The 27,210-nt window shown below is 46.4% G+C and overlaps 1 protein-coding gene across 9 annotated transcripts in view; it reads right to left on the bottom strand.

Annotated features, from left to right (window-relative positions):
* The window catches only part of Cfap65 (cilia and flagella associated protein 65), a 38,611-nt gene extending 20,349 nt beyond the window's left edge, over positions 1 to 18,262 (bottom strand). For 4 of the 9 annotated variants that reach the window (XR_011370849.1, XM_070016848.1, XM_070016876.1 and 1 more), the window contains exons 1-15: positions 18,030 to 18,262; positions 17,506 to 17,629; positions 15,138 to 15,235; positions 14,598 to 14,769; positions 13,102 to 13,286; positions 9,048 to 9,150; positions 8,269 to 8,435; positions 7,895 to 8,094; positions 7,491 to 7,636; positions 6,796 to 7,018; positions 6,221 to 6,486; positions 4,847 to 5,047; positions 4,267 to 4,707; positions 2,519 to 2,656; positions 468 to 713 (exon numbers count right to left, since the gene is read on the bottom strand). Coding sequence is in view for 8 of the 9 variants with exons in the window: in XM_070016848.1 (XP_069872949.1) it covers positions 468 to 713; positions 2,519 to 2,656; positions 4,267 to 4,707; positions 4,847 to 5,047; positions 6,221 to 6,486; positions 6,796 to 7,018; positions 7,491 to 7,636; positions 7,895 to 8,094; positions 8,269 to 8,435; positions 9,048 to 9,150; positions 13,102 to 13,286; positions 14,598 to 14,762 (2,481 nt within the window). In the remaining variant the exon portion in view is untranslated. Of the gene's footprint in view, positions 1 to 467; positions 714 to 2,518; positions 2,657 to 4,266; positions 4,708 to 4,846; positions 5,048 to 6,220; positions 6,487 to 6,795; positions 7,019 to 7,490; positions 7,637 to 7,894; positions 8,095 to 8,268; positions 8,436 to 9,047; positions 9,151 to 13,101; positions 13,287 to 14,597; positions 14,770 to 15,137; positions 15,236 to 17,505; positions 17,630 to 18,022 lie in introns of all 9 variants that reach the window. The other 5 variants (XM_070016891.1, XM_070016849.1, XM_070016884.1 and 2 more) reach the window with 5 other exon arrangements.
* Between the last annotated feature and the right edge of the window lie 8,948 nt (positions 18,263 to 27,210).

The raw sequence follows: 27,210 nt of genomic DNA, 5'->3' as shown, positions 1-27,210 counted from the left end.
CAATTAATCACAGAAAAAGCCAGAAGTGGACCTGTGACTCAAGTGGTGGAGTACTAGTCTTGAGCAAAAGAAGCTTAGGGACAGTGCCCAGGCCCCAGCACTAGCAAATAATAGTAGTAATAATTATTATTATAATACGAGGACAAAGGGTGTAGATCATTTCATGAGTTCAGATGTGGTCCACCATGTTGACCTGTCCATAGGCTGGATCTAAACCCTCTACCAGGTACCCTTTATCTTGGTTCCAGACTTCATGGAGGTACACAAGCAGAGCCCTGATTGGGGGGTTGGGGGAAGAGTCATTTTTTGAGGGAGCTAAGAGGCCTTTCCTTACAATGCTACTTTCTAGAAGACTGGCCCCCGGTTACTTCATGGGGGCTTTAAAAACCAATGTCAATGTAATTTTGATAAAAAGTCTAGCTTATGGCCTACTCCCAAAGACTCAGCTGTCTTACCCCTGCACCTACCTTGAGATAGTGGGGGTAAAAGTTGAACTGCAGGTAGAAAATGTGTTGCTTCCAGGCAGTGCCCTTGGGGTGGGTGCTGATAATAAAGATCTGGTGAGCTCCAGGCGCTACAATGCCTGAGGAGGGTCGGAGGGTAATATCTGAGCTGCTCTTGGGGGTCAGGTTGAAGGTCAGCATTTCGGAACCTTTGTTTTCCAGAAGCAGGCTGCGGTAGGAAGACTCACCAGAAGGCACTGCAGGAAACAGCTGAGGGCACGGGAGAGGAGGAGGGGGAAGTTACTCAGATCTCTACTCTTAGATACATACTCAGGGCCATCCATATGGACTTTGGGGGTGGGGGGCGAGGGGAGAGGGTGTGTGTGGAGACTGTCTCCAAGGAGATCCAAGATGACAGCCCACAGTCCAGCCAAGCCCTAGGGTGAGGGAATTGAGGGAAACCAGAGCCTGGCACCAAGAAATGCCTCTGTTCCCCAGAGACCTCCAGACACAAAGACTGGATGGCCACAAGTCTTGGAGAAACTCACATCTCCAAGTCCTGCCCTTAAAATGACAAGTTACTCTTTGGAGACCCAGTTTCAGAGATCCTGGAGAAGCTTAGGGATGCAGTGTCCTCCCCTTTTCTTTCCTGGGCTTGGGGATTGAAACAGAGCCCTGCCACATGCTGGGCAAATGCTTTACCACTTCAATCTCACCTTTAGTCATTTCTTCTTTTTGTTTTTGAAATAGGGTCTTAGCTAACTTGGCTCGAGCAGGCCTCAAACTCTCAATCCTCCTTCCTCTCTTACCTGAGTAGCTAGGATTATAGGTGGTGGACTACCACACTGGGCTTCAGCTCCTTCTAGATAATTCTTACACAGGTGGTTGAGGGGAGCTAGCTCCTACAAGTCTACATCCCAAATTCTCCTTGGACTATAACCAGTACCAGGTTAAGAACTGACCAAGGTTACAACACAAGATCTATGATCTCAGACCCAAGTTCCCACCCAATTAGGGTAATGTGTGTGTGTGTGTGTGTGTGTGTGTGTGTGTGTGTGTGTGTGTGTGTGTCTGTGTCTGTGTCTGTGTCTGTGTCTGTGTCTGTGTCTGTGTCTGTGTGTGTGTGTGTGTCTGTATAGGCATATGCATGCCTCAAAGCAACAGGGACCAAAATCTGCTAGACTGCACTAAAGGCCACAGACCATTGGGAAGAGCTGCCAAGAGCAGGGGCTGAGGAAGTCAGTGAGGAGAACCCTATGAGCTAGGGAGGACTTTGGGAAGGAGAGACCCCCTGAGCCAGATATCAGGATGATTCACATTTGGACTGGAGGGCAGAAGGTAGCTGGTGGGGGAAGCAGGATCGTCTCAAATTAGGGCCCTTCCAGTAAACCAGACTACTAATGAAGAAGCTCATGATGATGCCAGAAGCCACAGGTATCAGAGGCCACAGAAGAACTGGCAGCTGGCAGCTGGCCTTCTTACACTGCGCTTTTTAGCCCTATGTCAATCTGCTTCTGAGGTTGAACAGGCTCCTCTAGGACCTGGGGAGTGGGCTGGGAATTCTGCCCCCCTAAGAGTGCTTTTCAAGGACAAGGCTCATGGGTTGGGCTGTCATAATCCCTAGGGCCTAACCTGGGATTTGGGGCCTGGCAGGTGGGTGCTCAATGATCAGGACAGAGACAGATGAGAGAGCAGGAGTGTTTTAAACCCAAAGGTGAGAGGACCAAGTGAGTACTTTAGAGAAGGCAGGGCAGGGCTGCTGTCCAATTCCCAGAAGGTTCCAGCTCAGTGTCATGGCTCAGATCCACCCAGGGAAGCTATGGAGATGTACTCCAGAGGCCATCAGAGAGAGGGGAGGAGGGAGAAAGAGAGAGAGGGAGGGAGAAAGAGAGGGGAGGAGAGAGAGGGAGGGAGAGAGGGGGAGAGAGAGAAAGACGAGTGAGAGAGAGGGAGGGAGAAAGAGAAGGAAGGAGAGGAGAAGAGGGAGAGGGAGATGGGGAGGGGGAGAACACAAGAGGGATCTGCAGCCCAGGGCTCCTCTGCTCCCCTCCCCCAGCTGTCAGGACTATACTCACCTTGGGTGTATCCAGAGAATATTGGGGTATACGGTGTTCCGAGACAGCGCTATAGCTGTGGCCTCGAACCTGCACTGTCAGACACCAGGGTGGGGACACAGTGCAGTCCTCTTCTATATTACTGTAGCTCCACAGGGCCTGTGGGGAGCCAGCCCAGAGGGAAGCTCAGAGCCTGGCATCCAGCCCTGGAAGGCGGCCGCCGTGTCCCCTCCCCGCCCCTCTGCTGCAGGCATCCGACATTGGGCATAGAAAGCAGAAGCCCAGGAAAGACCACAGAGAACAACAGCTATACACAGCCCCTCCTGCATGAGCAGGCCCTGTGCTGAGGGCACCCTCTCTGTAGTCCTTATGGCTGCCCAGAGGAGGGTTGGGTGGGATGTGAAGGCAGCATTCATTCTGTAGGAACGCGCTGAGAAGCGCTCGCCAATGGAAACACAACGCGAGCCACAAACGCTGGCCACAAATGCAATTTTAAATGTTCCAGTGGCCACATGAAAAAGTAAAACATGTGAAGTTAATTTCAATAATATTTTTTATTTAACCCAACAGATTCAAAATTTTAGGGCTTAAGATACATAATCATCATTAAAATTATTAGTAAGGTATTTTACACTCTCTTCACAATAAGTCTTTGAAACCTGGATATATTTTATACTTAGAGCACGTCTCTACACAAACCAGTCACATTTCTTGCTTTTTTTGTGCCAGGGTGGGGACTCGAACTGAATGCCTCACACCCTCATATGGCTTTTTTGTTCAAGGTTGGTGCTCTACCACTTGAGTCACAACTCTACTTCTAGCTTTTTTTTTGCTGGTTATCTGGAGATGACAATCTCTTGGATTTGTCTACCTGGCCTGGTTTCGAACTGGGATCCTCAGAACTCAGCCTCCTCAGGAGTTAGGCATGAGCCACTAATAGGCTTTGGACCTGCCGTAGTTCAAATGCCCTGTAGCCAGGTGTGGCTCGTGTTTGATTTATGGGTCAGCATCAGGCTAGAGCTGCAACCCCAAAATCTGTGTTCAGTCTTGGCCATCTGGGAGACCAGGGCCTTATTCTTATAAACTTCTATACCACCCTACTGTCAACACAAGAGAACAGGGGCCATTAAATACTCTGCTTTGTGATGTGTCCTTCCAAATCTGGGTAAGGTTCCAAGATTGTAGATGAAAAGGCTACGGCCAGAGACATTACCAAACGTGCCCAAGTTTCCATAGTTGCTAAGCAACTTGACCTTGACTGCTACCTCGCTTTTCTAGCCTAGCATTGGGCCACTAGGAAAAGCCAGTATGTGGGCAGAGCTGAGAAGGAAAAGAAAGCGGGGCTGCTGAAGGCACACAAGGACTAAAAGGCTGGCCAGCTCAGCAGAGCTGGGAACAGTCTGTGTGCTGTGTGCTGAAGTCCTGGACCAAGGGAAGTTGAGCTAGAAGCCTCCCCCTTGATATACTTCAGTGCCCCAAATTCCAGGCTGCCTCCTGGCCTGGTTCCTGCCTGCACAGCTCCCATAGAGGGACCACTTCTATTTCAAGAACTGGAAGCCAGAAACAACCCCTCCCTCACCAGCCAGGACCCTGAGGGAAATAATCCTTCAGGCTTTATCTCAGTTGAGTTGAGGTGGTAAAGCAGGGCCATGAGTCTGGGAGGGTCTAATCCCAGGGGACACCCTGCTTTCCCCTGCCTTGAGTCTCCAGGCAGAGAACTCCCTTCCCCCCACTCATCTAGTCTGCACACATGTACCCACCACACCCACCTTGTAGACGGCAAAGGCTTCGAGCTCCACAGCATAGAGGCTGTTGGGGCTGGGTGGCTGGAAGTGCAGGCGCAGGGCCATAGACTTGAGTGGGGGTACATCAAAGGTCTCCGGAGTCACCCAGAAGGGGCAATCAGACCTGTGTGTCCAGACTACTGTGATCTTGCCTTTGGTGTGGTTTGAAAGGCACAGGGGGATAGGGTTGGGGGTCTCAGGCCCAGGGCAGGAACCAAAGTCCACCTCAGCAGGCTCTACACGGACGACAGGGGGAAAGATGGTCATGTCACTGGTGCCATCAAATAAGAATTCCGTTGTGGGCGGGATGCGGGGCAATTGCAGGGTTGGTGTGTTCATGTCCTGCACAGGGAAAGACAGGGACAGAGCCCTACTGCCGTTTCTCCTCCTGCTGCTCTCCTTCTGCCCTCTCATTTCCAGGAAAGTCTGCAAGAGTTCCAAGCAAGTTATTTCCAGCTACAGGGGTGGCCACAAAGCTCTGAGGACACAATCACCCAAGGATTAGAGAGGATAGCATGTTCCAGAGGAACCTGGAGTGTCTGAGGCCCAAAGGGATCCACAGTACCTCCCGGGACACCATGAGGGCCCCATTTGGATCCTGTTCTAGCTTCTTCTCCCTTAGCATGGCAGTCAGGATGTCAGGAGGGTAGGACACCAGGCCTCGAGTCTGGTGGATACGGTACCAGGTGAGATGCCGAGGCTTCAGGATGACTGGCTTGATGCGGTCTGAATGGCAGGTCCCAATCAGGTCCAGGAACAGTGGATCCTATGACATTTTCCATGTGTGACAGGGCACAGAAAGGATGGTGGAACAAGAGAGTGCTAAGGACTGAACTGCAGAAGTTGCAGGTGGAAGGAACAATCTGATAGCTGCTGGTTGGCTCAAGAATCAGCAAGAGTCCAGGATAAGGCAGGAGTAGGGCACTCAAGCCCTCCAAGTGGGATGCTCAGCTACTGTCTGTCTGTCCCTACACAATCTATGGGTTCCTAAGGTATTTTACTGCTTATCCTGCTGCCAGCCAGGAGTCTATATGACAAGCATTTGTGGCTTTTTTTTGGGGAGGGGGAGGGGAGGCGGGCAGGGAGCAGAAACTGGCTGTGTTCTGTTCATCTATTCCAAAGCTCATATTGTACCTGCATGAGAATTTTTTTTTCAATTGTGGGGCTTGAATTCAGGGGCCTGGGCGCTGTCCCTAGAGATCTTTTGCTCAAGGCTAGTGCTCTAACATTTTTGAGCCACAGCACCATTTCTCGTTTTCTGGTGATTAATTAGAGATAAGAGTCACACAGACTTTCCTGCCTGGGCTTTCTTTGAATGGCAATCCTTACATCTCCTAAGTAGCTAGTATTACAGGCATAAGCCACCAGCACCTGGCTACTCGAGAATTTTGCTTATTTGTTAGCTGTGGGGCTTGAACTCAGGGTTTGGATGCTGTCCTTGAACCTTTTTGTGCTCAAGGCTAGCATTCTACCACTTGAGCCACAGTGCCACTTCCAGTGTTTGAGTGGCAGCTATACTTTGGTCACACTTGCCATTATGCACAGACACCCATAGGTCCACACACCACGTGCCCAGGGATCAGGGTTTGGGGTCTAAATTCAGATCCCTCTGTTCTGCATGCATGGTATGGAGTGACATCCAAACCTCCTCATCCCAGTCCAATGGCAATAGCAGTAGCAAAGCAATAAGAAATAGCAAAGCTGCTGACCTGGCAGTAGTCAGGAAAAGCTTAACACGTTCACCTAGCTCAGAGTGAACCCTCATGTGTGCCTCCCATAGCCTGGGCTGGGGTCCTGAAGGAGGAGCTGACCCAGGTAGACAGGCTTAGAAGTTCCAGAATACAGAAACGTGCCCACTAAGTTGTGTCTTCATCACTGGTCTCAGATTGCCCTTCCTCCCCCCCTATAAGACAGAGGCCCCTCCACACCCACTACTCACCTGGTGGTGGATAAGACAGGCCACCCGTCGAAAGTAGATGTTGGGGTGAGTGGGCTGGAAGGCACAGCGCAGGGTCATGCGGACCTTGCCCAGCAGGGTCCCAAAGGTAGGGCTGATACTGAACACACTCTGCTGGCAGTCAATGATAAATTGAAAATGGGCCAAGCAACGTGACTGGTTCTCAATCCACAGGATCTGCTCTGAGCGTTCTCCAAGTATGACCCAGCTGAAATTGACACAGTAGTGCTGAAAGGACACAGCAGGACCTGGCCATAGGAGACAGGTCTCTGTGAGTAAGTGGGTCCTGAGGCCACTTAATTGGTTATCAGCTTTCTAGAGGATGTCTCAGAAAGGGTCTCCCTGCTAGGAGGTGGTGCTAGCTGGAGACACAACCAGACTGGATAGGCCCAAAGCCCCTTCAATCTAGAGTCATGGAAAAAGATATCCCTCGGTATCCACAATGCTTCCTCCTTGGGCCACCAGGGGGCAGCAGACACCCAGGCTGAGAAGCCAAGAGGCAATGCCTCTTAGGAGGGAGCTGACTAGGGAGTGCAGCCTCCTGGGATTGTCAGTACCTTTACATAAACCAATGACTTGGAGCAGAGTTTGGGAAGCACATCCAGCAGGTAGGATGGAGAAATATTCCACAGTTTTACTGTCCACGGTCTTGGGATGGAAGAACAGAGACACACATTTCTTCTCTCGTGGGGGTACAATGCCATAACTCTTGGAGCACGAGAACTCCTGGTCTTTGGACAGAACATCTGGGACCATTTCAATCCGGAAGGGAGCATTTACCTGTGGGGCAAGGTTGTAGCAAAGGGCCAGCACTCAGGGTTAGGCAGTCTAGGCACTGTACCAAGCATGCCAGCGAGGGGATAAGGGACAGTCAGGCAGGGCCCACTGGCTGCTCTGCATGTGAGGTACAGCTGCTTCACCAGAAGAGTAGGCCAGGCCAGGCCCAAAAGGAGCACTGTTTCCTTTTCCCAAAGGTCCTATCAGAGCTAGCTACGGTTGTGGGATCAGGATGCTTGGGGCTGCTTAAGGGATTTCTCCAGGGGACCTGTAGATACCTAAGCCTAGCCCCAGCTGAGAGGAACTCCTGTTGAGAGATGTTGACACATGTGCATCAACAGTCATTACTATGTAAAGCTTGGGATCAGAGGGATGGAGAGCACTGGAAATGGATTATAAGGGTACCCAGACCTGGGGTCCCTGAGTCCTGTCTCTCCCCGCCCCCCCCCTCCATTATCTCTGGCCCTATACATACTGCAGATGGGTTATACAGTTTGATCTGTCTCTCAGCGATGCAGCCCACAGAGACAGGGCCAAAGTGCAACACTTTCTGGAGGCCCTCTATATCTTTGTCTTCTGATCGCTTGTGTCTGATGCTCACCAGCAGCTGAGCACATTTGCCTGGAACAGAGATGGGGAGTCTGGTGAGGAACCCACTGGGGTCTATGTGGCTTCAGCTGAACAGTCCTTAGAAGGCACATATTCCAGGAAGGAAAATCTGATGCCGTCAAAGAAAAAGCCCAAGCGCTGGAGGAAAGATGGACTGGTGGAAGCCAGCAGGAGCCAAGCCCATGTGGGAGATGGGAGGTAGCCTGAGGCCTTGAGACCCAGGTAGGGGCAGCAGCTGGCTCTGAGGACAGGTAGGAAGACAGGCCTCACCTACACCCCGAATCTGGATGCTGCTCTTCTGCTTGCTGTCCTGTCCATAGCGGCACGTGGCCTCAACTTCATGGATGACAGCTACGAGGGGCTGAAAGGTCACTTTCATCTTACAGGCCAAGCCTGGCTCCAGTAATCCCGTGATAGGGAAGATCTGGAATGGGCTGGGGAGCTCCCAGGTGAAGAAGGTGGGCAGGTCCCTGAGAGGGTGGGCAAGAGGCAGGTCACTGCCACTGTGCTTTTCCTTATGATTGCTACTGTCTGAGCAAGGTTGAGGCTCTGGGTGGCCTCTCTGCTTCCCACTAGGAGGTACCCATCTTCTCTCCTCCCAGGACTTGCTCTTGCCACCTCTGAGTCTCAACCTCTAACCTTACCCCACATTCTCCAGGCAGAACCAGGCTTCGACTATGTCCCCAATGGCACACATGGGCAGGTGTAGAGATGATGGGCAAACTAGCTTGTGGCAAGGCAAGATGGCCCTCAGACACACAGGGAATATCCCCTCCTCTTTCTCAAACCACATCTGGTCCATGTATTCCTTCTGCAATGGCCGGATGAAAAGGGGAGAAGCAGTCACTGACCAGTGGTCCTCGAGAGACAACACGTGCCACCCATTGTAAGCCATCCTCTCCAACAAAATCTTTGGAGAATGGGCTGGGCAATAGCCCACCATATTAGTGTGAGGAGAGATTCCACTTCCTTTACTCCTAGACTGTTCAGGTCTCAGAGACTACAGCCTGTTTTTCAGGGAGCAAAGAATTTTGAGGAGTTGGATATGCTGGTAAGTCTGTCATTCTAGCTACTCCGGAGGCTGAGACAGGAAGATCACTTAAGCCTAGAGGTTTGAGACCAGCCTCACAACATAGATTATGATTCAACATAGTGCATTTCAAAAAAAAGTTTTACAGAGAGTCTTGACATTTGTAGGGAACAAAAGAGGCCAAGGAATCTGAAAGCTAGCACAGTATTGCAGCTTTTAACCCAGCATCCAATGGGGAACACTCATGTATAATGATAGCGAGTCCTCTTGAGGACTTCGCAAAGGGAAGTGTTTGCTCTAGCTGGTGGGACATGTGTGTGGAGAAGGGAGCTCCTTGCTGCTTGGCCCTCAGTCCTGTTCCTGACCCTCCACTACTTGTCTGGCAGGCCTCACCCTCTCCAGAGGCCGGAAGACGATGGGGATTGTGAGGGTGATGCCTGGGCTCAGGAAGATGGGCTGAGGGATGGCCGTGAAGAAGAACTTGGTCCTGGGAGGCCTGCAGAAAAGAGGAGGGAATGAGCACTTCGAGCAGAAAAAGTTAAGGCACAGTGCCCAGACCCTGAGTTCAAGCCCCAATACCGGCACACACAAAAGGGGAAGGTAGGTAGGTCAGTTAACACAATCTATATTACTAAGAGGGAGAGGAAACCCAAATGATAACCTCAATAAAAATATTAGATACATTTCAATATATGATAAGAAAACCTGTCAGCAGAACAGGAAGAGAAAAAAGGTCCCTAAGAATTATATAAACAGGGTGAATTTGATCAAAGCATATTATAGGCATGTTGTTAATAATACAATGATATCCATTGTGTAGTTAGTTTATGCTAATAAAAAAGAGAAAAGAAGAAAATAGAAAAATATCCTTAATCTGATAAAAATCTACAACCCAAACCAGAACAGTAACCCACAGGAAACATCCAGTTTGGTGGCGAAACTTTGGAATCTTCTGCTTTGAGACAAGAAGAAAACAAGGAGATCTTTTATACTACCCTGCTCAGCACTTTTGTATTTAGCAGTAGAGAATGGAAAGACAAAACATGTAAGAATTGGAAAGGAAGAAAGGGGAAAATACCATTTTCTACATAAAATAGAAATGTGCATACGGAAAAAAGAAATAGTAAAGAAATTATCAGACTTATAAGAGGCTTTATCAAAGTTTCTAGATACAATAGTCATATGAGAATTAATAATGTTCAAAAAGCTAGGATTGGGGGTAGTACCTCAAGTGGTAGAATGCTTCCTTAGCAAGCATAAAACCCTGGGTTCAGCCCTTAGTACTGTTTTAAAAAAGCAACAAACAAGAAATGAAAACAACTTTAAGATATAGGTGTACTGCTGCATGTCTGTAATCCTAGAACTTGGAAGGCAGAAGTAGAATTTTGAGCTTGAGGCCAATCTGGACTATCTAATACGGCACTGTCTCACTTACACAATACATAATCACATATATACACACACAAATATACATGCCTGTGTGTGTGTGTGTGTGTGTGTGTGTATATATATATATATATATATATATATATATATAATCATAAAAAATACTGAATAATGAGCTGGGTATCAGTGGCTCATACCTGTAGTCTTAGCTACTTGTAAGGCTAAAATTAGAGGGATTGTGGTTCAAAGTCAGCTCAGGCATAAAAGTCCTGGAACCTCTTCTTAACTGAGACATGAGTACAGTAGCACTTGCCTGTTTTCCTAGCTATGAAGAGAGGCCTAACATGCAAATTGTGGGTCACTAGGCAGAAAGTGAGACTCTATCTAAAAAATAACCAGCACAGAAAAGCTCTAGAGGCATGGCTCACTGGTAAGAATAGCTGCCTTATAATATACATGGCCCTGAGTTCAAAACCTAAGCATAGCCAAAGAAAAGAAAATACTTAGGAATAGGCTAAAAACTGTGCATGCTGTCTACAGAAAAGAAAACAAAATCAGCAACAAAAACAAGTCAGGCACGAGTGGCTCACAACTGTAATCCTAGCTACTCAGGAGGCTGAGATCTGAGGATCACAGTTCAAAGTAAGCTAGCCTGGGCAGAAAAGCCTATGAGACTCTTATCTCCAATTAACCAGTGAAAAGACAAAAGTGGAGCTGGGCTCAAGTGGTAAAGTGCCATCCTTGAGTTAAGGGAGAACCCTGGTTTTGAGTTCAAGCTCCAGTATAAGTACCAGTGCGTGCTTGCTCTCTCTCTCTCTCTCTCTCTCTCTCTCTCTCTCTCTCTCTCTCTCTCTCTCTCTCTCTCTCTCTCTCTCTCTCTCTCTCACACACACACACACACACACACACTATAACTTATTAAGAAATATTGCACTGCCTTCATGGATTAAAAGACTCAGTGTTGTCAGTTCTCCCCAAAATTGATCTATAGATTTGATGAAATGTCAATACAAATCACAATTTTTTTACATTGTTTGAAGATATATATGAAAGTTCAAAGGATTAAGATTAGCTAAGGCAGTCTTGAAGAAGGAAGGGGTTAAGACTTACACTATAAGATATCAAGATTTACTACAAGCGTTAATAACTCAGGCTTGTATTGGCCTGATACAAGGGAACAAAACAAGAGTCCAAATATGGACCTGTATGTAGCAAGACATTTGATACATGCCAGTGGCATGGAGATCATCAGCGAAAGCATGAGCTTTTCAAGAAATGCTGTGGAGGGGCTGGGAAGTTGGCTCAGTGGTAGAGCGCTTGCCTTGCATGCATGAGGCCTGGGGTTCGATTCCTCAGCACCATATAAGCAAAAAGAAAAAAAAGCCGGAAGTGGTGCTGTGGCTCAAGTGGTAGAGCGCTAGCCTTGAGCTGAAGATCTGAGGGACAGCGCCCAGGCCCAGAGTTCAGGCCCCACGACCGGACCCCCCCAAAAAAAATACTATAGGAAAATATCTCCAGGATCAAGAGGCACAGAAGGACTTCTTAAGCAAAGTACAAAACACTAACCATAAAAGAAAAACTATGGATAACTTTGATTCCTTTGAAATTAAAAACTTCCGTTCTTCAAAAGATACAATAAAGAAAGGAAAAGTCACTTGGTGGGATAAGACAGTCATAACACTTAACAGAGTGAGTGTTAGTATCCAGGATGAGAACTCAGACAAAAAGTGAGGAAGACAAAGGCGAAGAAGAACTAATCTAATAGAAAAATGGGCACAGGGCACAGGTGGTGAGGCTCCAGCAGCAGAGCACTTGCATAGCAAATACAGGCCTTAAGTTCAAACACCAGTACTGGCAAAGAAAGGAAAGAAAGAAAAAAAGGAAAGAAGAAAAAAAAGAAAAGGGAAGAAGAGAAGGAAAGGGAGGAAAGGAGGAGGAGAGGGAGGGATGAAAAAATGGGCGCAGACTCCAACATCAATTTCAAAAATTAGGAAATGCAAATGGTTAATAACCTATGGAAAGATGCTCAGCCTCAGTAATCAGTAATTAAAAAAAATCAGGGATCAAGGAAATGTAAATTGAAGTCACAAGTTACTATTAGGAAAATTCCAGACAATATCACTTATTGGTAAGGGGATAGAACGGAAATTCTCACAGGCTTGAGGGGAAATATAAACAGATTCTATCTTTGTACTTTGGAAAACAGTTTAGCTTTATATGCAAAAAGTGAACGTGTACATATCCTAAACTTCAATTCTCCTCCATATCTAAACTCCAGAAAAACAATTGTATTTGTGCATCACAAGACTTTCACCTGACTTCTGGGAACAATCTCAGCCTAGAAACAACCCAAATGTCCCTGCATAGAAGAATGCCTGGCTATGTCATGGGCACACACTGCCCTATAACAAGAAGAGATAACTATAGATACCCATGGATATGTTTTATAGACATAACTGAGCAAAATAAATTACAAAAGTACATTCTACATTTACATTCTAGCTGGGTGCTGGTGGCTCATACCTATTATCTTAGCTACTTAGGAGGCAGAGATCTGAAGAGCTCAGTTTGAAGCCAGCTTAGGCAGCCTGGACAGACCTGAGAGACTCCTATCTGTAGTCAACCAGTAAAAAACCAGAACTGGAAGCAAGACTCAAGTGGTAGAACACCAAGAACTAGAGGCCTGACTCAAATGATAGAGCAACATCCAAGCAAGAACTCAAGGCTCTGAGTTCAAACCCCTGTATCAACACAAATAAAAAGTATGCCACATTCTTCTATTTACATAAAATTTATAAGAAAGTATATTATTAAGGGACACTGACACAAGTGGTAGATCTATTTGAGAAAAGCAAGAAAGTCTTACACAAAAGGGCTCTTTTACCATCTGTCATTATTCCACGAATGAATCCAGTCACATGAGGACCTTTTGGTAGACTTCCTCAAATTGCACATTGCGAGCCTTCATCTGACTTTATATGGTACTTTTAAGTTTGGTTTACAGAACCTGCTTCAGGCCTGAGGGCTCAGTGGTTGGGTTCCCTCTCCCTCATTCTCATACCTGTACTTCATCCTCTGGATCTTCATGGAGACATTTTTCAGGATCAGGTTCCTTGTGGTCTCCTTCCCCAGATCCCAGTCTTTCCATTTCAGCTCCTCAGCCACCTCAATGCCCCAGAAAATCCTCTTGATCACTCTTTCCAGCTTCTTTGGACTGCACTTTTGAGTGTCTATGGAGGCAGTAGGCTGTTCAGTGGGCAGGGTGAAGGAAGGCTGCATTAGTAGGATGCAAAGACCCAGAAAACATGCAAAGATCTGTCCATCACCATCCCTGTCTCTAGCACGTCATGAAGAACAACACCCCTCCCTGCTGGGGAATGATACGGGGTCTCGTGAACTTTTCTGCTCAGGCTAGCCTTGAACAGCGGTGCTCCTCTCTCAGCCTCCAAAGTAGCTAGGATCATAGCATAAGCCACTGGTGCTGGTACCCAGCTTACCGTGCCATTTTTATGAACACTCAACTCATTGCCCCTTTATCTTTACCAAGTATTGCTCATCTGTTTTTATATAACACAAATATTTGTTGACTGTCATGTACCAGACACTGTGTGAAGTGCTGGGACTAAGACCCACAAATCCATTCTCTTGGAACTCCCACTTTAAGTTTCAACATTCAATACAGAATGACCATATTTATGGCCAAATACTATATTTCCTTTCCTGGACGATGCATGGAGGAAAGGTAACACATGTAGGAGGATAACTTACTGTAAATATCAATTGCATCAGCCACCCTGGTGCTTAGAACATGGAGAATAATTCACAAATAAGGGCAGTGAAGGAACCTAGGGGTTAGCAGTACTGAGTAGTGATCAGGTGAGGGGAAGTAGGGGGATTATTGTAGCCCTATAGCCTGTCTGGTAGGAACAGGAACCTTGGGGGAGATACAGCCACTGATGTAGACTCCATCAAACACAGAGAAATAGAGACAGGCCATGGCTTCTCTCTTCCTCTCACTTTCCAGTCTCCTCTCAGCTCATCACAGAGCAGGAAGGGCATCCAAATGGCACAGATGGAAGGCAAGATGCCTCCCATGGACCCCAGTCCAAAGGAAGATTAATGAAATAACATCACATCGGAGGGGACAGGTGCCACTCTCATACACACCACACCAGACACAAGGTCATACCTCACAGTCACAACCCTAGACATTAACACTGCTACACATCAAGAGCTACAGAGTTACAAAAGGTCATCAACATCCACACAGTGATTAAACACATAGTCCTATGAGTCAAGGCCAACAAAGCTTCTTAAGTGAAGAGAGAAACACTGGCCACTCAGCCAGCCTCCACTTTGGCCCAGCTCCCTGGAACGCTCTTCCCACAGCATCTCTATTGCACGATCAAATCTACCACCATTCCATCTTTTTGGTACTCTGTCTAAGCAGGCTCTGATGCTGGTGTGTGCACAGAAAGCCAGGTCCCTCAGTTTCACACCTCATGCTCCAGCACTGCCCTGTCCTGTTGTGCTCCACTGCCCTGGGCAGGTCCTCACCTGCGCACTGTTGCTGCTACTGCAGACACTTGGACTCATACTGCTGTCATTGATGGTGGGGCCAGCCATCGTGCTGGCACTCACAAAGGATCCACCAGAGTTGACAGTGCAGTCGCCACTTTCCTTGAACTTAGTGACAGGGCTGGGGCTTGTCTGGGTGAGCATTGTGCACCTGGAACATAAACAACATCTTAATTAAGCTACAAGTTCCTGGCAGATCCAGCTGAGTCGGGAGCTGGGAGGAGGCCAGAGGGGATGAAAAAGGAAGATCCTTGGGGAAACTCACCATGACTAATGTGGAGATGGAGCTAAGAGCCTGCTCTCTAGCTCTGGCAAGAGGTGGCCCCATGGTAAATGTGGCTGGACATAAAACCTAGGACTTTACCTGAGGGCCTAGTGACTCACTACTCAGGAAAGGCACTTGAAGGAGGAGTTTGGAATAAGACTTACCCAACCATGCCCTTCCTTGGCCACACCTGACCCCATCAAACCCTCAACAGGGAAACATACATTACTGTTAAGCTGGATTTTACTCTCTACCTGTTTCCTTAGAACAGATCTTGCCTGCTGAAAGACGAGTAAGGGGGGATGAATGAGACTGCTGGGGTCTTGGTTTTCTGGGTTTCCTCTACCAGCACCTGCAGACCATATATAAAATAAATATTCACTTGAAATAATGATTTAGTTAAAGGATAAATGACTGAATCTCTAGAGCAAAGGGGTCCTAGGTAGACTTCAGCTGAAAATTCTATACAAGTGTATAGAACTATCACATGGAAACTATATGCAGTGTGTCATACATATTACACAGATGCTATTTGTCAGAACACCCATAGCTTTCTCCCAATGTTCAAAGGGGTGACAGGGACATAAAGTGTCTTAGGCTCTAGATCTATCACCTAAGTTCTGTTCCTTAGCTGGTTTCTTCAGGTTTGCCTTTGGAACCTAGCCAAAAGGTATCTAGTTCCACATTCAGAAGCTTTTAACTATGGCCAGCCCTGCTCAGATGCAAGACCGAGTACATGATTTTTCAGATCTCTATGCTGATCCACCTTTAACACTCAGCTTGAGTTACTCTTTATACTCAGTATGGAGCCATCATCCACAAAAATCCATTGACACACACACATGACTTTGTCCTCAAAATATAATGAAAGCCACAAGTGTAATTCATTCTAGAAGCCATATTAAACAGGCAAAAAAGAAGCCCAGTACTAGTGGCTCACGCTTGTAATCCAAGCTACTCCAGAGGCTGAGATCTGAGGATTGTGGTTTGAAGCCAGCTCAGGCAGGAAAGCCCATGAGACTTTTTTTTTGGGGGGGGGGTCTGGTCGTGGGGCTTGAACTCTGGGCCTAGGCGCTGTCCCTCAGCTCTTCAGCTCAAAGCTAGCGCTACCACTTGAATCATAGCACAACTTCTGGCTTTTTTTCTTTTTGCTTATGTGGTGCTGGGGAATCTAACCCAGGGCCTCATGCATGCAAGGCAAGCGCTCTACCACTGAACCACCTTCCCAGCCCCCCCCCCCCATGAGACTCTTATCTCTAATTAACCACTAAAAAGCCAAAAATGGAACTGTGGCTCAAGTGGTAGAGTGCTAGTCATGAGCACAAAAAACTCAGTGACACTGCACAGGCCCTGACTTCAAGCCCCAGGACTAGAATCTCCCTCTCCCTCTCTCTCTCCCTCTCCCACTCTCCCTCTCCCCCCTCTCCCTCTCCCTCTCTCTCTCTCCCTCTCTCTCTCTCTCTCACACACACACACACACACACTCAGAGCAAAAAGAAATAGGTGAAATATATTTCATTTAACCCACTACATAGACTACTATCACCCAATGTGATAGAAAACTATTAAGAAACATTACATGATTGTTTTGTGCTGTGAAATCTGGTAGCATTGTTCACTTCTAGAGTATCTCAATTCAGACGGTCCACCTTTTTGGTGGGTACTGGGGTTTGCACACAGGGCCTAAGCTTGCAAGGCAAGATCTCTGCCACTTTTTTTTGCTTTAAGGTTACTTTTTGGAGAAGATCTTTCATTTTTTCCTGGGGCCATCATCTTCCTACCTACAACCTCCTGCATAGCTAGGGCCACAGATACAGACTGCCATGCTCAGACTATTGTTGAGATGGAGTCTTGCTAACTATTTTGCCTTGCACTGTGATTATCTTAGTCTGTGCTTCCAGTGTAGCTCTATTATAAGCATGAGCCATTCCCCTCAGCCCAGATGACCTATTTCTACTGTCCAAATACAGTTCATCAGCTACATTTGTGTAGTACTCCAACACATTTTTTGAACACAAGAATATTTTCAGACTATTTGGTATCTTTTTCCACTTCTTCATATAGCAATCTCAAAAAGGGTATCAATTTTTGCTGATATGTGAGAATTTATGTGTCATATGTATGTTATTAGGACCTTAGTTCTTAAAACAGTTTGCATTGCATAGGACTTGCTTTTTATTTTGCCTTTTCAAGTTTGTAGTTAAATTCCTTGTCATAATGTACTTTAATTTAATAAGCAAAAATTTAAAATCCAGTGCTGGTGACTCACACCTGTAATCCTAGCTACTCAGGAGGCTTAAAATCTGAGGATCATGATTTGAAGCCAGCCTGAGCAGAAAAGTTCATGAGACTCTTAGTTCTAATGAACCAGCAAAAGGCTGAAAGTGGAGATGTGGCTCGAATGGCAGAGTGCCAGCCTTGAGAAAAAAAAGACAAGCAAGAGTGCAAGGCCCTGAGTAAAAGCCACAGCATTAGCACTAAAAGAATTATAATTACTCTTAGGAATTCATACACTAGACTGTTTCCTCCCTGGTACCCATCCAAAACAAAAAGATTTTGTTAACTTAGAGTTCCGAGACAGTTCTCAAAACACTGAACAAGACTATTTTAGGTTTTACTCACTTATTCATCCATTCATAAAGCACTTTTTAATAAGTGCCTACAGGACAAAACAGCCTTGGTGCCTATCTTCAATGGCTTTGTGGTTGTTCTGGTGGATTTTTTTTTTTTTTTTTTTTAATGCAAGCTGGGAGGCAAAGAAGAAAGTGTCATTACTTTTCTGTCATGGGGTGGCTTTGCAGTCCTGTCCCATTCATTGCTGTCTCTGGCTTCAGGGGATTCTACAGAGTTGTGAAAAATCTCCACTCAGCACAAACTACCCCCCCCCCCCCAATACAGAGAAGAACGCTGGTCCAGCTTGGGCTGACAGAGGAGAGCGAGCACTGTCCAAAGGGGGCAAGGAAAGCAGGGCTCCGGCCTCCCCCCAAACTCTCTGGACACAGGCAAGCTTCAGGCTTCCTTTATCTGCCTGATTTCAGTCAACCAACGTTGCCAAAATGACCAGTAGGAGAAGTGTGCGTGCGGTCGAGGGGGAAGGGAGGGAAGGGACCCTGCAGAGCTGAACAAGAAATAGATAAACCGAACACCAGCGTCTGCTCAGCGCTGCTCCCGCCTTGGCTTCCGGTTGCCCGGTCTGGTTAATCTTGCCCAAATCTCAGTCTCACGAGGCTCTCTGCAGGGCACGGAGGCGACCCCGGGCCGTCGCTTTCGGTACGGAGACCTTCTCCAATCACTCCGGCCGTTCGCGGGGACCCAGACCAACGCTAGGAACGCACACCATCGCCATGTTTTCGTCTCCATAGATACGAGACGCGCAGGACACAGCGTCTTCTGGTATCCTAGGGCAACGACGGCGACCCGGACGGGCCAAGATTCACCGAGGTTGCAGGTGCCACTCCCCGCCCCTGTGCGGGCATCAATGCAAGGATTCAAGCGTATTGGGCAAGCGCTCTACCAGTAAGCTACACCTCTGACCTCTGCCAGCAGAATTTAAGCCCCAGTCTGCCCAGTTTTGATTCTCTGACTTTCCCTGTTGTAGTAATAATTGGACTTCCACCAGTCCTGACTGTATATATTACACACACACACACACACACACACACACACACACACACACACACACACACACATACATATATATATATAAACATATATATACATACATATTTCCCACATAAATCTTCCCTCCATATTATATGTACATATATATGTGTATGATTATTTATTTATTGCCCTAGTCGTTGTGACTTCCTACCAATCAAGACTTTAGTTGACAATCAAATCCATAGGAGGCTGCTTTTTAGTCTCACCTGAGTGAGGATTATTCCTATTTTCTCTCTCCACGCATAGTAGACAGAACCTCAGCTGGAACCTCATTCCTTGTGACTGCAATCATTCACTTGAAAGCAACCTGCTGTTAATTCTTATTTGCATATGGCTTTTTGTAAATGTGTTCCTTTCACTAATATGAAAGAACATCCTTGGCTTTTTCTTCCAGCATTTCTTCTGGCTCAACACCCAGGTGGATTAACTATTTTGAAGGAAGGGAAAAGTTAATTATTGTAAGAAGAAAAACAAATGTTACTCATAATGTAGATTTGAGGAAATTCATTTGTTTGTTCAGTTGTTGATATGTGTGTTGGAAGAATCTAAACATTTGGTGAAGACTCTTTGGATAGGTGAAGATGAAAGTCTCAATGTTCATTTGTGGGTGTTTATAGATGATCCACTACCCAGGACAACAAACTAAAAGCGTGAACCCTTTTTAGTGTGTGGTTTTTGCGGGGAGACAGCTTAGTAAGACGAGGGGTAAACCCAGAAAAGAAACTATGATTTGGGGAGGGTTTGGGTTGACTTGTGAAAGGAGAGCACTGGGCTGAGATGACACGGTGACCTGAGTTGGCCTGAGCCAGGAAGAACTGGAGGGAAGGGGCAAGCCCAGGGTGCAGCTAAGTTATGCTAGCATGATTAAGCCTGGATTTTTCTTGGGATCAAGGAATGTGGAACTGAGTGAGATCTCACTGGTTTTAACGGGATTCTCAGAATCTAAAACCTGTACTTTGGACATGACGACTTTTATGCTGTTTATAGTTTCTATAATGATTTCCTTTTTGTTTTTCTTCTTGAAATATCAGCCTGACTCAGCTGGAACTTACACACAAAGAAAAGAATCTTCATTCTTAGGCCAAGAAGAGATAGCATTGACCCTGAGAGCAGGGCTTGGCAGGGACCTCAGGAATCCCTGTAAGAAAACCCAGATGAGGGGGCTGGGAAGGTGGCTCAGTGGTAGAGGGCTTGCCTTGCATGCATGAGGCCCTGGGTTCGATTCCTCAGCACCACATAAGCAAAAAGAAAAAAGCCGGAAGTGGTGCTGTGGCTCAAGTGGTAGAGTGCTAGCCTTGAGCTGAAGAGCTGAGGGACAGTGCCCAGGCCCAGAGTTCAGGCCCTACAACCGGATCCCCTCCCCCCAAAAAAGAAAACCCAGATGAGAAAGAAGAGCTCATGCTAGGAGCCATACTGTCCTATGTCTCTTCACTGGTGGAATCGCCCTCCAGACTTCTTGTCTTCTCATTCCTTGGTAGAATCTGGACTTGGGATGATGAATGGCAATGTATCCTCCCCATCAGGCTCCCTATGAGGGTCCTCTAGGAGAGTCTAACAGCTTCCAGGAAGCTGTGAAGCTAGTGACCTCCACTGACATGGGGACTCCCAGAGAGATCCCTGCCTATTGGACTTTGCTCAGGTTGGTGAATAATCTGGAAAGAGATATGGCTAAGGGTTGAGTCAGAGGAGGGACAGGTGAAGGCTGGGCTTGCTTTGGAAGTTCCCTCTTCAGGAGCCTGGAACCTGTGGGAGATATTTATAAGTGCTGGGTCCTGCACTCCCTAGGCCCAAAGAAGACCATGGCAGAAGGTGCTGTTTGGTTCAAGGTCAAAGATGAATGAGGATTCTGGAAACTGGTGAGCAACAGGATGCAGAGGAAGAATGGGGAGCGGGGATAGAGTCCTAAACTCTCCTGGCTTATAATCTGAGGAGGTAGTAAAACAAAAGTAAAGCACACACTATTCAAGCTCCCCTCATGCTTCTACACCGCTCTCCATGGAATAGAGAGGTGTCTGGAATGAACTCTGATGCTATTTACTGGCTGCATGACTCTGATGCTATTTACTGGCTGCATGACTTAGGGAAAGCCATATGATCTCTCTGAACCTGTTTGCTCATCTGTTGGGAATCATTTCTTCTTTTTTATTTTATGTCAATACTGGGGGTTGAACTCTCAACCCTATACTCTTATTCAGCTTGGCCTTTTTTACTCATGACTAGCACTCTACCATTTGAGCTACACCACTTCAGGCTTTTTGTTGGTTAATCAGAGATCAGAGTTTCTCAGAGCTGCCTGTCGGGACAGCTTTGAACAGCAATCCTCAGATCTTAGCCTGTCAAGGAGCTAGGATTATAGAGTTGAGCTCCAGCAAAGTCTGGGGATCATTTCAGAAGAGTAAAGATTGAGTGATTGAGTATGTGTATACAACAAACACACACATGCATGTAGATACATACACCCAGTGGAGGTTCCATTTGAACTACAGTAGTCCCTCACTATATCACAGTTCACTATTGTGGCTTTCACTGTATTGCAGGTTTTTTTTTTAATATGCAAATAGTGATTCCTTACCTATTGTGGGATCTATGTGCATTCCAGAGATCCCTGCAATACGTGAAAATCCATGATGTAGCAATAAGTGAACCATGATATGGCAAGGGATGACAGTCTAACACTGCTACTTCATAGATTTTCATCTATCACCAGGTCTCTTGAATGTAACTCCCGCGATAGGTGGGGGATCACTGTAGGTGCTCTGCTTCCCAAGTCACCTGCTTCCAGCACTTCAGCCCTCTCCCATTTTTCTTGACTCTAAGACTGGCTGTAGTTTGTTGGTTCTAGAATCAGATTTCTTTTTTGGGGGGGGGATCCGGTCCTGGGGCCTGATCTCTGGGCCTGGGCGCTGTCCCTCAGCTCTTCAGCTCAAGGCTAGCACTCTACCACTAGAGCCACAGCGCCACTTCTGGCTTTTTTTTTTTTTTTTTTTTTTTGCTTATGTGGTGCTGAGGAGTTGAACCCAGGGCCTCAGGCATGCAAGGCAAGCGCTCTACCACTGAGCCACCTTCCCAGCTCCTAGAATCAGATTTCTATCCAAGATGCTCTTGGAAGAAGGAAGCGAGAAGGTAGGCCTGCCCACAGAAGCTTCTAACCTGAGTGGGGAAAGTCTTCTCAGTCCAACATGGGGGGGGGGCGTGGAGAGTGAGAGAAGGCTGCAGCTAAGAGAGCTAATTAGGGCTGGATCTAGGATCATGCACTAGTGGGCCAAAGTCTTCTAGGCCTGCTAAAATAGAGGGGTATAAGAGTATCAGGGGTTATCACCAAGCCCAATAGGGCTGCCAAGGTACAAGACTGGAGAGGTTTGTTATACTACAAGATAATTCAAAGGAAAGAAATCCAACCTTCTTGGGACCACTCTATGGTTTTCTTTTTCTCTCGTCCCTTTTATTTGTTCCCATTTTCAGAGCAGCACCATGTGTTTTTCTAACTCTTCTATGCAAACTCAGGTTCTCTAAGAAGATATCTTTTTTTCTCTGTTTATTCTTCCTACCGCAAACCAATAGTAAAGGAATAGAGGGGAAAGAACATGAAGTTTACTCTCAGAAGATTCAATTTCAAGTCCTGGCTCCAACTTTTAATAGCTAAGCAGAGCTAGGTATGGTAACGTACACCTATAATCTCAAGCACTAGAGAAGGTGAGGCAGAAGGATTGCAAGTTTGAAACAGCCTGTGCTATTCCATCCACTGCCTCAAAATAGCTTAGCAATGTCAGAAAAATTGTTAAACTTCTAAAAATCACACTTTCCTCACTTGTAAAATTATTAGAACAGTTGAGAATAGTGCCTTTTTTGTTAATCATGGGGCTTGAACTCTGGACCTAGGTGCTGTCCCTCAGCTCTTAAGCTCAAGGCTAGCACTCTACCACTTGAGCTACAGCACTACTTCCGGATTTTCTGCATATGTAGTGCTGAGGAATCGAACCCAGGGCCTCATGCATGCAAGCACTCTACCACTGAGCCACCCTCCCAGCCCCAATAGTGCCTATCTTAATGACTGGTAAGATACAAAAATGTACACGAGTCTCTTGGAAGCCCACATTGTGCCAAGCCTTAATACTTTATAGTTTGGAGGTCGTGGAAGAGCTGGGTGTGCAGGAAGGGGACTGGGGGAATAAGCATGGCAGTGGAGGATTATCAGTGATGGTTTGTTTACCAGTGGTACAAAGGTTATTTTCACATATTAACAACCAGTAGAGCTGTACTATACTGATTACTAGCAGTATATACTGTTATTTATTTCACCATGAAGTCTCTCAAACTTGAAGTCTCCCCTTCTTGGTGCCTGCTTTTTGGCAAAGGATCTGTGACCACACCTAACTGCTCATTTTCTTCTGGTCTGGTCAGTGGTCGGTCTCTATGATAGCCCACCTTGCTGTCTCCCCCAACCCCCACTTCTCCCAACCCTCCAGCTCTATGTTCCAGCACCATGGACAGCTCCAGCCACCCATCCCTTGCTAGGCCATCCCCTACTTCCTTCCTTTGCCTTCTAGTACCTCTTCCCCCATCCAGGCCAACCTTCATATCCCAAGATATAAATCAAGTGAGGGTGTCCCTGAGAAGACAGTGGTTAGGAAAGGTCTGGAACCATAATCGCAGATTTGAATCCCAACCTCCTCCCCTCAATCCATTGTTTAATCTCTATCCTTTACTATCAGAGACACCGTTTCTTCATCTGAAAACAGGGAAAACTTTACCATCTACCTCAAAGATTATGAGGTTTTAAGGGAAGTACTCAAAGAACTTAGCATACTTCCCAGCTCACTCTTAAGTTTAGGATGAATGAAGAATACCATTATTCTATGACCTTCCATTCTATTAATTCCTCCATCCCCCTTCTGAAGATCTATTTCTGACCAGAATTCTTTCTCAAGCAAAGGTGTCATCACATGACCATTTTTCAGAACAGCAGGCCTCCCTTTGGGTGTGAAAGTCACCTTGTACTCAGGTATGGTAAAGGAGTTCACCTATGACTGGCCCACAACATTTCATCAGATTTTTTCATATTTTATAACTTATGTTAATTTTAGATGTGCAGAAGATTTACACAGAGTTCTTACAAACTTTTCTCAGCTTCCCATTGACTAACATCTTATATGATCATAGAATGCTTATCAAACAAAGAAACTGATGAGCGTGTTAGCACACTCCTGGAATTCCAGTACTCAGGAGGCTGAGGCATGGGGATCAAGAGCCCAGCTTGAGCTATGTAGAGCCCAGCTTGAGCTACATATTGAGTTGGAGACCAGCATGGACTATATATAGATTCTAAAAACAAAAGAAATAAGCTTTAGTACATTAAGAAAAGCACAGAAATTGAAGCTACACTAACATTCTTTTTCTTTCCAGTATAACCTGGGTTTCCATCTGTCATTAAGTCATCATGGCTCCTTGGCATCCTTCACTCTGGGGCATTTCATAAGCCCTTGGCATTCATAACTATTACTCCTTTGTTGTTGTTGTTTTGTTTTTGATGGTCCTTGGGCTTAACTCAGGGCCTGGCCTCTATCTCTGAGCCTCTCTGTGCCCAAGGCTAGTGCTCTACCACTTGATCCTCAGCACCACTTCCGGCTTCTGTTTATGTGGTACTGAAGAATCAAACCCAGGGCTTCATGCATGCTGGGCAAGCACTCTACCACTAAACCACATTCCTAGTCCACTAGGAAATCTCTTTTGAAGAGCATTATTTGCAGGATATTTCTCAATCTACATTTATCTTATTTTTGTGGCTTGTGTCAAGTTTGTATATCAGGAAGAATAATACGAGGGTGATTTAAAATTGATCTTTTTAGCCACTGATCTCTTGTTGTTAGATTTTATTGTTAGATACTGATTATGCCCATCTTTTGCTTATTTAGGATTTAGATGCCTAAACCAAGAAGCCAATACTCAAGCTGAGTGATAGTAACTCATCCATGTAATCCTAGCTACTCAGAAAACTGAGACTCAGAGGTTCATAGTACAAGCTAGCCCAGAAAGAAAACGCTGCAATACTATCTCCAATTAACAGACCAAACAAGGGACTAGAAGCTTGGCTCAAGCAGAAGGGCTCCATTTGTGAGAAAGAAAACCAAGAGAAAGGGCAAAGCCCTAAGATCAAGCCTTGGTACTCTCTCTGTCTCTCTCTGTCTCTCTCTGACTCTGTCTGCCTGCTTGCCTGCCTGCCTGCCTGCCTGTCTGTCTGTCTGTCTGTCTCTGTCTCTGTCTCTGTCTGTCTCTGTCTCTCTGTCTCTCTGTCTCTCTGTCTCTCTGTCTCTCTCTCTCTCTCTCACACACACACACACATCCCCTATCCTTTAGCCTTTCTTCCCTATACACTACTCCCAAGTCATGTTCAGCCTCTACTATCTGTTTGCTTTTCTCTGATTTTTCCTAAATCCAGCTTCCAGAGGTTTGTACAAAATCCAGACACAGAAACACCTGGAGTTTATTAGGGCACCAGAGTGCTTTCTGGCTCCTCTTCATAGAACTTCTTGCAGAGGTCCTGCATTTTCTGCCTGTAGGGCACTCTGGACAATGTGGTCAGCAACTGCTCTCAAGAATAGCCAACCCCTTCCCCAGCTCTGGCCCCGGCATGGAGCACTTTTTTCAAACTTATCATTTGGGATTTAAAAATCTCTAACAGCATTTGTTTCCATTTGGCCACTTATAATTCCTTGTTGTCTGCTAGTCCACATCCCTGAGCTTCCTTCCAGACACCTCAAGGCCTGCTCAGGAGTTTACTTTATCATCAGAGAGCCTGCCAGAAGAGCGAGCGCACATTTTGTCAATCTATTAAGTGTGGCAAGATGTTCTCATTCTGTCTTCCGTGTTGCCTCCATCCCCATCTGTCCGAGTTTAGTCCTTCTTGGTGTGTTCTTATACCATCTCTCCAGATGTTGAAAGGTGTCACACCTCCTCCAGCCCCACTAAACATCCATTTCTGAAAGCCTTTGGATCTGAATTGTGTGAACAGCCTCTGGAAAACCTCAAGAGATGATTCCTCAGCCCCCATTCCCTGTCTGGTCTTTCTGGTTACTTGAGACTCCATGCTGGGAAAATGGTTCAGGGGTAGAATGCTTGCCTGACAGGCATCAAGTCCCAGGTTCAATTCCTCAGTACCACATAAACAGAAAAAGCTGCAAGTGGTGCTGTGGCTCAGGTGGTAGAGTGCTAGCCTTGTGGGAAAAAAAAGCTCAGGGACAGTGCCCAGGCCCTGAGTTTAAGCCCATGACTGGCAAAAAAAAGTGACTCCAAAATGTAGGTTACCAAACAACCATTTAATTTTGCTTATGATTTTATGGGTCAGAAATTTCAAGCTTGACAGTTCTAGCCTAGTGTCTCTTACACAGTTATAATCAGATGTGATCAGGACTACAGCCAGCTAAAGGCGTTTCTAGGCTGAGTGTCTCAGGTGGTAAACTTCGGCGATGATAATTGCTGCTGCCTGTTGTCTAGGAGTTGAACCCGAACAGGTACCAGACCACCTATCTATAGGCAAGTTCTGTCTCAGAGTAGAATCTAACAGAAACTGCATGAAAATTTCTGTGTGTGTGTGTGTGTGTGTGTGTGTGTGTGTGTGTGTGTGTGTGTGTGTGTGTGTGTGTGTACTGGTACTGGGGCTTGAACTTAAGGCCTAAGCACTCTCCCTTAGCTCCCTTAGCTTTCTCTCCAGTCAGGCATACTACCATTTGAGCCACAGCTCTACTTCTGGCTTTCTGCTGGTTAGTTGGAGATAAGAGTCTTACTGGCTTTCCTGCCTGGACTGGCTTTGAACCACAATTCTCAGATCTAGACCTGCTAAGTAGCAAGGATTACAGGTATGAGCCACCAGCATGTGGCTTTGCCAACATATTTTAAACACTATATTCCCTGCCTTGTGTCCTTCACAGTACCTAGAAATGACATTTCCTGGTTCACCTCTCTAACCTTGTTCTGGCTACTCCTGGCCCCATTAAATCCTTTAGATTGAGGCTGAGAATGTTTTCTTCCAATTCCCCTGGTATGAGAACTTATCACTTCCTACTGCACTGGTTTGCTGCTGTAGGGGACCTAGGTTCTGATCTAGAGTTTGTTATCATTTGATGTTGGGGAAAAAGCACATCTCTCTGGGCCTTAGTTGCTTCCTGTGTGAAGGAGGAATGAAGAACACCCTCACTTCCCAGGCTTGTAGGACTAAAAGTGAAGATGTAAATAGCATAACCTCACACATTCGGCTCATAGTAGGAAGAAATGGTCACAAGCAAGGCAGTTTCTGTCTTAGGAGTTTTAATTTATTCATCTCTGAAACAGATTTAATAACTTTATTCTGCTGCTCCATGAGATGAGAAGAGCCTTAAATAGGCTGCCGAGAGGGATTAGTCCAGAGATCAAACCTGCCGCCATCTGAACAGAAAGGCCCCCTGTGTCTATACCCAGCAAAGGTAGACAGGTGCGTGAGAGGCGGCTGGGTGTAGTACGCAGGGCCAAGCTGATATCTACCCAAAGAGGCCTTATCAGATCCGGGCTGGCCAGCTTCGGTCTGTGGAACAAAGAAGCTTTGAGAAGCAGGCTAGGGTGTGGGACATGGGGCTAAGCCCCGGAAGGTTCAGCCAGTCAGAGGCCAGAGGGCACAGGGTGGGAGAGCCACTG

This window comes from Dipodomys merriami, unplaced genomic scaffold, assembly GCF_024711535.1.
Source record: "Dipodomys merriami isolate MVZ:Mamm:240054 unplaced genomic scaffold, mDipMer1.0.p SCAF_1, whole genome shotgun sequence".
NCBI lineage: Eukaryota > Metazoa > Chordata > Mammalia > Rodentia > Heteromyidae > Dipodomys > Dipodomys merriami.
The sequence above is the reverse complement of the archived record's forward strand: the minus strand, read 5'-3'. Positions and strand labels throughout refer to the sequence as shown.